Source organism: Blennius ocellaris (genome assembly GCF_963422515.1).
Source record: "Blennius ocellaris genome assembly, chromosome: 14".
NCBI lineage: Eukaryota > Metazoa > Chordata > Actinopteri > Blenniiformes > Blenniidae > Blennius > Blennius ocellaris.
The window spans coordinates 14,569,697-14,582,721 of record NC_137663.1 but is presented as its reverse complement, the minus strand read 5'-3'; the positions used below and the strand labels follow the sequence as shown (position 1 = coordinate 14,582,721).

The 13,025-nt window shown below is 40.7% G+C and overlaps 1 protein-coding gene across 1 annotated transcript; it reads right to left on the bottom strand.

Annotated features, from left to right (window-relative positions):
* Positions 1 to 1,291: 1,291 nt before the first annotated feature.
* slc43a2b (solute carrier family 43 member 2b) lies at positions 1,292 to 9,869 on the bottom strand (the record flags this gene model as incomplete). Its single annotated transcript, XM_080508309.1, has 14 exons — positions 1,292 to 1,453; positions 1,541 to 1,664; positions 1,778 to 1,851; positions 1,938 to 2,070; positions 2,248 to 2,380; positions 2,910 to 2,927; positions 3,043 to 3,186; positions 3,304 to 3,500; positions 4,313 to 4,446; positions 5,286 to 5,378; positions 7,048 to 7,124; positions 7,234 to 7,289; positions 7,377 to 7,671; positions 9,710 to 9,869. 14 exons carry the CDS (start codon positions 9,867 to 9,869, stop codon positions 1,292 to 1,294), a joined length of 1,800 nt encoding a protein of 599 aa, XP_080364435.1.
* Between the last annotated feature and the right edge of the window lie 3,156 nt (positions 9,870 to 13,025).

Sequence of the window (13,025 nt, the reverse complement as noted above, 5' to 3'; positions counted from 1 at the left end):
AGTTGAAGCTTTGTGCAAGCAAGCAGTCAATGAGTGGATGTCAATGCATGGAGCACATTTTAAATAAAGCAAAGCATTTATGATGAAAACATAGGAGAAAAATAAATTAGATATACAAAGGTAGTAGAAACTTAACACAGAAGTTGTGCGTTTTCTCCGAAGAAGCAAAAAAACCAACATTGTGTAAAAGTAAAAGTTCTGCATTTCTCTTAACAAGACGCAGTCACACTGGATGAAATACCATTTTATTTACCAAAGAAATCCAAACAATGATGGATACACTTATCAGAAGGCAGTAAGTCTTCCAAAAAGTCCCACTGTGCAAGTCGTGTTAAAGGGGATCCAGTTTTTTTTTTTTTTTATAAACATTGGCTGGACTAATCTCTTTGACACATTTGCATTGGAAAGGCACTAATGGTGAAATACAAAACCTTTTTAAGAAAAAAAAAGTGAAATAAATAATCTAAATAAAACTGAACGGTTTGCTTTATATAAAACATGCCAAAGTTTGCATGATGTCTTAGCGGAACACATCCTCCCAAAATACTGCTAGTTATTCAACACTAAGCTATAGTAAATACTACAATCAGATGTTAATGTCACAAAAAACCCCAGAAAAATCCCCAAATCTCTATAATTAGTCATGACTGTTTTCTCTACTTGCTTAAGAAACATCTACAGCAATGCTCTTTTCTCTATATCTCCTGATGCTTTTCCCTTTCCGCCATCTGCTCAAAGAAATCCACGAACAAACAGGGAACATCATGATAGGACTCTACAGTCCAGATGATATTCAATGTATAAAATGAAGAAAACAGCAACACAATGACATCAACCATGAATTATGGGCAGATTGGTTGTGAGGGTGACATTTAGCAATGTTGCTGGTACCAAAGGTAGAAATTCATCTTATTTTTCTGCTCATGAGGGGAATTTTTAAAGCAGTCTTGAGTGGAATGGAGTTATACTAAAGTGCTACTCAGAGCGGAGAGAATAAAAAAAAAAAAAAAAGAAGAAGTCAGAGGATTTGGGGGGATAGAGAGGACCAATGCCTCACTCCTTTCACAGTCTTTCCTCTCTTTCTCTTTTTTTCTTCTTCATATTTCACTTCTCTCCTCACCAAACTGACCACTGGTCCGGTCTCTGCAACTGTAGATAGTGAAAAACAATTGGGCGCGGCGTTCTGTCGGCATCTTGACAGATTTGTTTGCTTTTGTTTGGCATGTATCATTGGATTGCCCATATTTCCCCGTGTCAATCGTCGCGTTCTGCTTTGCTGCAATTCACTGCTCTAGACGAAGGCCTCGGGGACATCAGAGCCGTTGATTCTAATATAGATCTTCGCGTCGTCCTCTCGTTCCCTCTGCTGTTTGTGGAGGGTCCGTCGGTAGCAGACCAGGTAAAGGGGCAGCAAGAAACCCAGCATGCTGAGAGCAAGGAGGCCGATGTTGACCTGCAGGATGACACGAGACTTAGCTATGTCCACTGGATTCAATTTGTGCAGTTGTGTAGGTTGGAGCTTGTGAGTGTGTATTCATACCCAGAACGGATCTCCACTAAGGGGTCCCATCATGGCCAAGAACAGGGGCTGCTGCAGCAGGGCGAACACGGCGCTGACCAGAGACTGCATGCCTGTCAGGCTGCCAAACTGTGAGGACGGATATCTGGAGGTGAGAAAGAGATTCATTTAGTCTCTGCACACAAGCCTGTATTGACATTCACAATAGTATGACCATGAAAGTGCATGTCTGTGTGTGCGTCTGTGCGTGAAGCTTACACGGCAGCGTAGAGACCACCGACAGCAGAGTGGATGAATCCTCTCACCACAGTGTGGAGGACAAATGACACAATCTGAGGGGAAATGAAAGCAAAAGTCAACGTTTGTAACAACTGAAGCTATTTGGTTTAGTTCACTCGAAAGTGCCTTGAGGACTCACCTGCAGAGGGAGGTTGGGCACGAGGCAGGTGATGCCAAATCCCACCAAAAGGACGTTTGTGAGCACGAACGCCCGCAGGGCATTGGTCACCTTCTGGGTCTTTTTGTCCCTGCGTTTTTTCTTCGTTTCACCACTTGCAATTAAAAGGCATAGGAAGGGAGAAAAGTCAGATCGCTGAAGTTTTTCACAATGCAGGTTCATTTCTTAACTGTATTTACCACACTGACAGGCAGCTCTAAAGTCTCAGTTAAAGGTTTTGGCTTCAGAGAGTGCATGCTGCATCACAAGGAACTACTCAGACTTGACTCACTTGCTCAAGGGCTCCTTGTCGTCCTTTCCATCATCACAGTCCTTCAGTTTCCAGTCCATGATCTGACCAATTACAGGAGTGGTCATCAGGCAGAGCAGCTGCAGCACGCCGAAGATGGAGGAGTACAGGCTCACTAAGAAGGAGATCACAATGAAGTCGATATGGATAGAAATAGCAAGAAAAGGTTTTGATCAAAAGAATTAGTGGAGTTAGAAATAGAGAGCAACAGAATCTACTTTCATATGGACATTCTTATATGTGAAAACACGGTTAATAATTAGTCTAAGAGATTAAAGCAGTATTGAGTGGAACAACGGTTATAATGGAGAAAACAACCGTTCTCGAGTCAATAGGATGACATAATAAGGGGGTTTATGGTCGAGAGTAAGATAATGCTGAGGAAGTGCACCATGTGACACTGCATGTGACGTGCACACTGTAGTGATGCTGACAGGCAAGTTAGTTAATGAGTACTACAAATGATACCTTGTGGGTTCAGATTGAAGCTGAATAACACCTGAAGGACTACGTTAGTGTTGTGAACAACAACCAAAGTAAATGGTGGCGATGGAGCAAAGAAGTTAGCAAGCTAAATTCTAACTCTCAGCTAGAAATATAATGTTATGAGGCTTCGAGACTCTACAGCTAAACAACTGTCTTACCAACTTCCATCCTTTCCACTGAAAATATAATCAAAACCAAGTAAGTCATAAAGCTTTGAAGACACTATTCAAGAGCAGGAAACAGTAGATCTTGCCACGTTTGCATCTTTTGACCGGACGCAGAGAGGCGAACCTGTGTTGAGGTCTCCATCAGTGAGCGACTCCAGGACGCTGTTCATGGCCCCCATGTAGAACAAGAGACGAAGCTGAGTGATGGACATGGTCACCAGGCTGAGTATAAAAACTGGAGTGGTGATAGTTTTCAAGAACGACGGGGCTAAAAAGGACAAGCACAACACACAGAAGGCGTAAATGAGATGAACATATTAAAAGAGGTCACACTCGGGTTACACTCGAACGCCAACTGAGCACGTGCAGCATATTGCTTTCATACATTCGTCCTGTGACTTGCAGTCCATTTCCAAGTCCATGGTGGACAGGCAGAGATTGTTTCCATCTTTTGTAGCCACGTCCTTTTGTTTCAGGTTGCTTCCGACACTCAGGCGACGGCCCACCGTGGTCACTTGTTGGTAGAATTGTTTCCCTGTGATTTTATGGTCAAAGCCAAGCCAGCTGAACTTGATCTTCACACTGAGGGGAAAAAAAAAAAAAAAAAAAGAAGTGAGAAAAACTGATGAAGAGATCTTGTGACAAATTGCTCAACGGAGACAAATAATTTCTGCTGCCACGAGCACAGTTTTAGCACGAGGATGACAGTTGACACGTGATGATGAGCAGACAAGATTTTAACCTAAGGGCTTTACATTGCATATTTTTTTCATGTCTTACATAATTATTTGTCAAACAGTTTCAAAGATGATGACGTCAGCATATGCTTGATAGACAAAAGATTTCATAATAGAAAATGAAGACTGGTCTTTATATTTATGTGTTCAATGGTTCTCATGAGCGATCCCGTGATAAATCATGTAACAAATTAGTTAGTAGATAATACAACTGAAATATATTTTGATTAAAACATATGTTCTACATGTGAATGAAATCTAAAGGTGAGATAAATCCATCTTATAAAATCCACAATAGTGCAAAACCATGAGAGTAACAGAAGGGATTCCAGACAGTGGCTATTTCATGTCAGCATGCACCTCAACTCAAAACATCCAAAAGTCATCAACAATAGTGTCTTGTACCTTTCAATATAGGAAGTTTTACATTTAACTGAAGATTAGTTGGTTTCCTGAAAACCTCCACTGCTTTCACTTCATCAAATAGATTTGCGGTGACCTGACTAAAAGTGTGTCATTATTGGTTGCATTTTCAGCCCCAACTTTAACTTTGGAGAGTCATGAAGTCAGATATCGTCCAAGGCTTGGAGTCTATGTTTTCTTTTAATCATTTCAATTAATATTGTTTGTGTACCATTGTCTGTATGTGTTACTCACCTGTAGTCCATGTCATCAGGTGCTGGGAATGGTTCTAATGGCCAGTTGAAGAAGCAGTTCAAGTAGACCAGTCCAGAACAGGCAGCCCACACCACCAGGATTGTGATGAAGGGTATGCCAAGGTCGTAGATCACCTGTTTACAAAATACAATGAGAACAAGTATTGCACCATCTGGGGATTTTATTTTCAGACAAACTGACCTTGCCTACTGATCCCATTGCATACCTGCATGTACAATTTACCGTTCCCTATCTGGGAATGGTAAATCATTACACTGTGAATAATTGTAAGATCCTTTAGCTTATGCCACGGTGTCCCTTATCTAAAAGTCGTGGAATGATGGGATTCTCTCTCAGTATGCTACATTGCATGTGCTTAAAACCCACATATTTTAACTGTGCTGTTTAATTTCCAAGAGTACAATTTATTGTTCCCATTTTCATTGTTATACTGGAATACCCCAACCACACACAGATTTGCTTTGGTCTTTTCAAACCTACATGTATGCACGTGGATATACCAGCCTGCTCCAAAGGGCATCTTGTGAGTATTTTCAAGATGCTAGCAGCTTTGACAAATTGGCAATATTTGACACCCAAGGCGATCTGACATATTGCAGCCTACACAGATCCGTGCAAATAAACCCCTCCTTCTTGGACTTTAGTTGACTCTGTTTGCTCACAAAACTTCAGCTTTCATATCTCTGCTTTCTACGCTGGGATGTTTGGGTTCCAGGGCACAGCTTTAATGGATTGAATTATGACGTCATTCCAATGTGCAGATAAAACAATCACAACCTCCCACTGACACAATTGGCCCTTGAATTAATATTTACTGTATCGCCAAAGGCAAACAAGTAGTGTATGCAAATTTAATCAGGGCACTCCATTAAACTCTGCACTATATACACATATGCACTTCATTGTTAGTTTTTGAGTTCATAAAAGATGAGGTTGAATCAGTGTTGTTTACCTTAACACCGGGGAAGGTGACAGCAGAGGAAGCATAGGAGCCAATCATCAGGGCGATGAAGGTTGAACGAAGGTTTCCAAACATATTGGGCAGCTTGAAAAGAGAAAGGATGACACAGGAAATTAGCCAAACACAAAAGTTTGGAGGTTGTTGTTGCACTTGCATGCTGTATTCCATTGTATTTTAGTGTAAAATTAAGCCATTTTGTGTCCGGCTGAACTCAGCCGCAGTGTGACTGCATTTAGTTTAAGGCAGGGGACAAACTGAGGGAATCCTGGCGACAGTGCCCACAGTGTCACACTCGGGGTCACCGTTAAAAACCAACAAGCAAGCAGACATAGCTCATCACAAGGAACATCAAAGCGCATGAAAACACAATAAACTGACAGCGAGGAAGTAAAAGCATCACATAACACACACAGCTGCCCAGCCCGCGACATAAAAGACACTGCTGATGGATTCTATACAGCTGCAAGAATACGAGGGGGCGGCTGAGGTGATGTGACACTTGAGGACAAAATAGATGCACAGAATACAGTTCTTCCATGTCCTTCACTGCCATTTGAGGAGGAAAGAAAATAGACTTGGCAGAGACACCACAAGGCAGTAGGTGGCAAAATATTCAAATACAAAGTAATTCACAAGCTGTTCTGTGCTCAGAGGCTGAGCAACAACAGGCACTGTGTATTACATAAGACTGGGAAAGCCACAGAAGAGGTATGTGTTTGTGTGTGAGCACTAATTTGAGAAGGCATGTTGACTGAGGCACCCAGGTTACAGCACGGCCACTTGGTAACATATTGTAATAGATTTCAATCATTACATCTCTATTAGCAACTGCTGGGTGGACATGAAAAGGGAAGGTGACCTGATAACTGACATATGGCAGAAAGCCAAAAGTGGAGGGCAGGTAAGGTATTAAGTAAAATCCCTCAATCGCGAAGGCCTTAGGTGATCGAGAAACATGGTTGTGTTTGATTATTAACCCAACAGTGAGGTGGTGGAGTAAGATGGCTACTATGGACTGAGGCCCGCAGAAAAAGGGCAAACAAAGCCTTAAATCTTGGTTTTACCACATCACTGGCATTAAGGCCCATGGCCATGGCAGCAACTCATTAGACATTTCAGCAGATGTAACAAATACCACATTAGAGATGAAATATGTTACAGTAAAAGCCTGTGCTGGAATAGAGAAGGGTGTTTTAATAGGAGATTTACTGGAGGAGCGCCTCTTGCTAGTGAACAGCATCACCATGGCACAGCCCTGGACTTCTGTGTGAGTCACTGTAAGACTTAACTGATGGAGGGGAGAGAGAAAAGGAGGATGAACCATGGTTGGCAAGGAATGCAAATTAATTGTGAGGGGGCGACCCTGTGAACTCTGGAAATCAGGAAGAGCATCCATTGTTTTTCTTCTGCCTCTGTGTGAGCAATCAACTACCATAATCAACTGCCAATTTCTCTCAGGAGCACAAATTAACACATGTATTGCAACGTATTAAAAAAAAAACATTGTGTTATCCCCCTCCCGCTTTTACTCCCTGCTATCTGCAGCTGGGCAGCAGACTTCAATGCTCAAACACCAAAATACAGTAGAGGAGAAGTGGGAGGACAGACAAGGAGGGGGGTGAGGATGGTGAGCACGCAGGGAGCCAGCAAACTATTAAAGAAGAATATTACCAGCAGGACAAAGAGTTACGGACATAGAAAATATACATCTGGACAAACATTATGTGGAGTGCACGTGGAGACACACACTTACTGTGAGCGACGTAAAAGTCATGCACATGCCCCCGAAGCCATTAAAAGTTAGGGCGATGAAGATGAGGACAGAGAGTTCTGCAACAAATCAAACAAAATAAACTTAAGTTAATCCGAATGTCAACAAGAAATATGCTTAACACTATTTAAATCAGTGGAAAAAGAGTACAACGGTACACAGGCTTACCATTTGGTTTATAGGCTCCATAAGCAATGAGGAGGCAGGACAATCCAAAGCATGTGCTAGAAATAAAAAAAATAGCAACAGTTACATGGGTCCTGATACAACATCATCATTGGCCCAGATCATTTCTACATTTATTTGCTTACCTGCCCAGCAGTCGGAGCTTACGGGGCCCATATTTGTCCATGACAATCCCCAGCGGCAACGTGATGGCTGAGAGCAGGAAGGAGCCGACTGTGAAAGCCAGGTTCAACATCTCATCCTGCTCTTTACAGATCAGCCAACCGTTCATCCTCATCATCCCACCCTGAGGGACCAGAGGCCTCATCTCCACCCCGTCTCCCAATCCAACCACGCCAGCCTCACTTTCATAATAGTCAGCGTATTCGTCGGACGGCGGCATCGCCAAGGATTGGGATAGATTGTAGCTGGTGCTGTTATCTGAAAAGACGATACAAGAATTAAGAAGCGGAAAAATATGCATTCACTTGATTGCTACACTTTGTATTCAAGAATTTAACATCTTCTTGGAATATACTGAAACAAAAAGGGGACATCTGTAAAGACATAGTGTCAGGATGAAGCAGGAGCTTTCAAGGCCACATCTAGGTTCCTGTGGCTTTTTGTCATACAGATGAAATGTGAAAACGGCAGCTGTTTTTCTTCACACCGAAGAAATACAGCAACAGACAGTGATCACATTTGTGGAGAGCACGTGGAAAGTTGGGTTAATGGTAAACCTCCAACGATAAAAAACAATTCATCAGCAAGATATAATCTATCTGTATCAGAGGGGAAATATATCAGGAGATTAAAAAAAACAGCATCTACAACAATTTAGACTTGTAAGAATACAATACTAGGCTGCTGTTGGTTTTTTGAAGGCATTTTGGAATATCAGCAGCAAGAATTATCTTTCAGTGGCAATTAAATAGTTTATCAGAACCTGTTTGATTTCGGGAGAAGGTACAACAGTTATGAAAAACAAAAGGTTTGAAACTTGAAAATATGAGTAAAAAGTGTAACATTTTAAAGTCAAATATTTATGAGAACTGTGCAGCTGGTGCAACCCCATATCTCTGAGCAAATATGTACTTGTCACCCATCATTTTATAGTGTATTGTGTCAACAGACATACTCCTCCATAGCATGAAAGGCAACCTACTTATAACCCACTTTAATTATATTTGAAAGGCTCGTCTATTTTTATCCTTATAGTTATTGTTTGTTTAAACGCCTGTTTACTCCACGGTTTTCATATGATCATTTTGCCTCCCAACCTGTGGTCCCATTTCTTCCGTTCATCACTTTTCTATCGGTCTGCTCGCCTTTCCTATCCTTTATCAGTGTACTTTAAACTTCCATATTACCAGTAATAAAAGCTGGCTGTGGCTCTCTCTTTGTTCCTTTTATCACATGTCACATGCCTGAAAAGAGCTGAGCTGGTGCTGCTGTCCTCTCCCCACTTATGTCATCAGAATAAGATAAGATGTGCTGTGGCAATTCTCCAGAAAATCACCTGCAGCATTGCCAAACGTTGCAGCTGAAGCAGTTTTTATAAAGTGTTGCATCTTAGTGACATTAATGAGGATATCAGTCACCCTTGACTATGATAGTTTTTGACTTTGTCAATCTGTGATAATAAATGATCCAACTAAACAATGTTTTAAAACTTGAGGTTTGATACATGGGGACAGACGCTGCACCCTGCTGAGACAAATCAATCAAGTCGACTCTAGAGGAGATAGGGTATCTTTCAGATCAGTTGTGAGGGCTCATGGTATGACAGTGTCACCTGAAGTCCAAAGAATAAGGTTCTGCTGATTCTTGATGACAGTCCCTTTTTCCCTCTTCAAAACAGCCTGAATAGGATTCCACTCTATTACCCATTTGTAGTTAGAATCAAGCACCAAGTATGCATTTGTTGTGGTGAGAGAAGAGAAAACTGAATAGAACTTCAGAAAACTAAAGTGGTAAAAAAGACAATGGTAAAGGTAGTCTAGATAGTCTTGTTTTATTACTCCTCTCCTATTGAGCATTCTGTCTTCTGTTTGTTCTGAAGTGAATGAGATACTCTTAATGGGAACCTCCAGCTTTTTTCTTCACCACAGGGCGACTCTACCTGCATGAAATCCTGTTCTTATTTCCGTGATCAGGTGTAATCTCCAGAGTCCCTCAAACAGCTTACGAGCTTACAAACTCTTATTCTTCCAACAGAATGAATAGGATACAAGGCAGTAGTGTTACATTACAGCCTTTCAATAAACCCAAATCCTCCGAACTCAAGATAACGCTGATCGTCAGTGCACACCTCTTTTCAGTGCTTATTGTAACTGTAATGCATTTTCATTGGAATTTAAGAAAAATGTATGAGCTTTTGCACAGCAACATTGTGACGAGAGAAGCTCTGTGGTCTATGGAGGCAATATCAAGCTAATGAGAGAAATTAAAGCTGGGTTTGAAAACAAACCGTACTCACCCTCCTCGTTGCAAAGGTAAGAGTAGAAGCCTTCAGACTTGAGCATGATGAGGAGCGATCCCCATCCCAGCAGGACGGCAGAAAAGAGCAGATTCTCAATGATAGCCGTCACGGCCATCCACCAGCGCTTGGCAAACGCTGTGGCCAGGGTCGGAGCCATTACTAAAGAGGTTCGGAAAAGGCAGAACAACAGCAAAAGAACAAAAGGAAATAGAACAGAGAGAAGAGAGGAAGCTGGAAGTGCAGGGAGTGCGTCCCCGACAGGCACTCTGGATGAAGGACCACAAATCAGTTATCTGCGAAGACAAAAGGGCAAAAGGAAGGGGGAGGATTTATAGTTAGCCTATCATTGGAGTCAGTGGTTTGCTGAAAGGTCCAGTTTTTATGTGATCACCAGATAAATCATTTAACTTTGAACCTACGTGAAGATAAATTGATGTACTGAAAAGCAAAACTGAACCTTTAATGCCTCTCTCGTTGATATTTGGAGCCTTGTTTTCACAATTCGACTAATTAACCACAGTGAATTATTACCTCTCCTTGCAGTGTACAGATCATTCTATCTCTGGTACAAAGACCATACATCACGTTAGAGACAGTAAGAAGCTCCCAGGAAGAGTTTCTGCTGCTTCATGCAAAAAAGCAAACTGGTCCAAACTGGACACAGTGAAAAGTGAGCTCTGTGCCTGCTTCTCTCTTTCTGCCCCTCTCTTTCTCTGTATGTCTTCTGTCCTCTCATGCCCATCCAACCGCAACTGTTGTCTGCAATTACTGTGGTGCATCCGAAATATAAAGGAGCTGCCAGACAAACAATAAGCAAATCAGCTCACACAGGCAATCTCTCTCTCTCTCGCTCTCTCTCTCTCTCTCTCTCTCTCTCACACACACACACACACACACGCACGCACACACACACACACACACACACACACACACACACACACACACACACACACACACACACACACACACACACACACACACACACACACACACACACACACACACACACACACACACACACACACACACACAATGTCCCATACATAAATATTAAAAAAAGTCCCACACACTTAAACACAATTTGTTCAGGCAGCATTTGGAGAGAGAGGTACATGTGCACCTTTGTCACTCCTGAAATAATCCTCTCATTTCTAACTAATCTAATCTAAACTCATTTCTAATTTTCTTTCTTATTTAAAGTAAATTGAATTCACAGTTTATTACAGTAAGTCTGTGTAACTTTCTTACCTCTCCTGGTTGTGAGTAGCACCATCCAGCTTCCACCCTCCTGATGTCTTTACTTTTGTTTGTGGACTGTGTGGAAATCCACATTTATATACGGTCCCTTCCACGAATGGCGCCCCCTAGAGGCATTCCTCGTGTGCGCACCCAACCTTTGCTTTGCTCGGGCATTACCTCATAAATAATTGGCTTATCAGCACAATCATGAAGGAGCTTCAATAGGTACAGTCAGAGCCTGGAAGATAAAAGACTGACTGATTTGATGAGATCAAGGTGACAGAAAATGAGAGGGTCTGGAAGAGTGTAAAACAAAGCCAGATTGAGCACATAATGGAGTTGAGTACTTACTTGTGACTTGAATCAATCGCAGGTATTGATGGAGCAGATGAGCACACTGAACCAGACATTCATGTTTTCTAATCATCAGTTGTTTACTTGCCATTGTTTGCTTTTACTGAAGAGGATGTGGTCAGGTTTGCAGAATATTTTATTTGAATAGTAGCAATATGTTTTATTAAATATCTGTTTAATTAAAGAGTCGCCTGGCGTCTATGCTTTAATCTGTTTTGTTTTTTTATTGCAATATTACATTATTAAAAAAAGATCTGATAACAACATCTTGCACAAGTTTTGTGCGTCAAGTCTGCACAATCAATAACTGCTATCTGGTTATTAAATGCAAATCTTTTAATATGAGAAAAACAACTCAGTATTACTCTCAACTAACAAATAGATTCCCAATCACATTCTTTTCTGCTTTACCTTTAGGATTTAAATGTTTAAGCCAAATATATGAGAAAGTTATGAACCAACTGATAAATTGTTTACTGAGTGCTTGACTGCAATCAATATGCAAATCAATCAGTGAGTACCCAAGATAGTAAACACTGACACATGTGTTGTTTTCATTGTCTGGGAAAGATAAGTCTGAAAAAACACTTAATCCCTTATTCTGTGAAGACGTTTATGTTAATGAGGTGGCTGATCTTGTCATCGTGGTTAAACTAAAAAGGAAAAATAGTCAAAAAGTGTCAAAACTGCTGAAATGACGTGAATGTGTACAAAAACATCTGAAAGATGCTTAAATGGCTGAAAACTTGAAACAGCTAGAAGTGCTGAAAAAAGGTCTTACACTGCTAAAACTGTTTAAACCACCACAAAAGATTAAAGGGAAAAGAAGAAGTGAGCATACAAATAAAAAGGTCAAACTTCTTAAACAGCTAAAATGAAAGAAAGTGTACCATATTAATTTGTAGAAATGAAAGAAGTTTTTGGGGGTATCAAAACTATATTTAACAGATTTTTACGGCTCCACACAAGTTGTTTGGTGGTTTGTTTGGTCATGAAGTTTGCAAGAACATCCAGTCTGAAAATGGATTTATTACTGACATAGACAGATGTGAATAATACAAATAATAATACATTTGCATTGGTTTGTCAGTTTGAACTGACCACAACAAGAGCACAACAGCACAACAAAGAAGCCGGGCACTGCTGCTGAATGTAATAAAGTTTTTTTATGAGTTACAATCATCTTGCACACAATTAGTTTCAGGTACTGTATTGTGAGATGGCAAATTTTGTAGTCACACAGAGGGTTGTTGTCAAGGATGATCAGTCAGGATTAATCTACTACTTCCTATATTTGAAAACAAATATTTGTACTTTCTATTTCGTATGTTATCTTTTTATATATTTCATGACATTCAGATACAGACACGAGCATGAAGTGGAGGTTCTGTATTTCAGGACAAAGCAAAAAAATTAAAAGAAAGAAAAAGGAGGGATAAACAACTAAAAAGAAAATAAACTGTCTAATATAGACATGAACATACGGGGAGTAGTCTTTGGACATTTATTCATTTTCTTCAATGTATACTCCACATATATGCACTGTTGTATTCTAGGTTTGTCAAGTAGAAGTGTGGCCTGTATGGTGTTAGTTCATCTATTTTTCCCAGTGTGGTACAAAACATTATTTTTTAGAAGTTGAGATATGAGTCCAAAACATCAAGCTTCACTTCAATAGCTGATATCTGACAATTTATTGAACTGCTCAGTGCACTTCCCC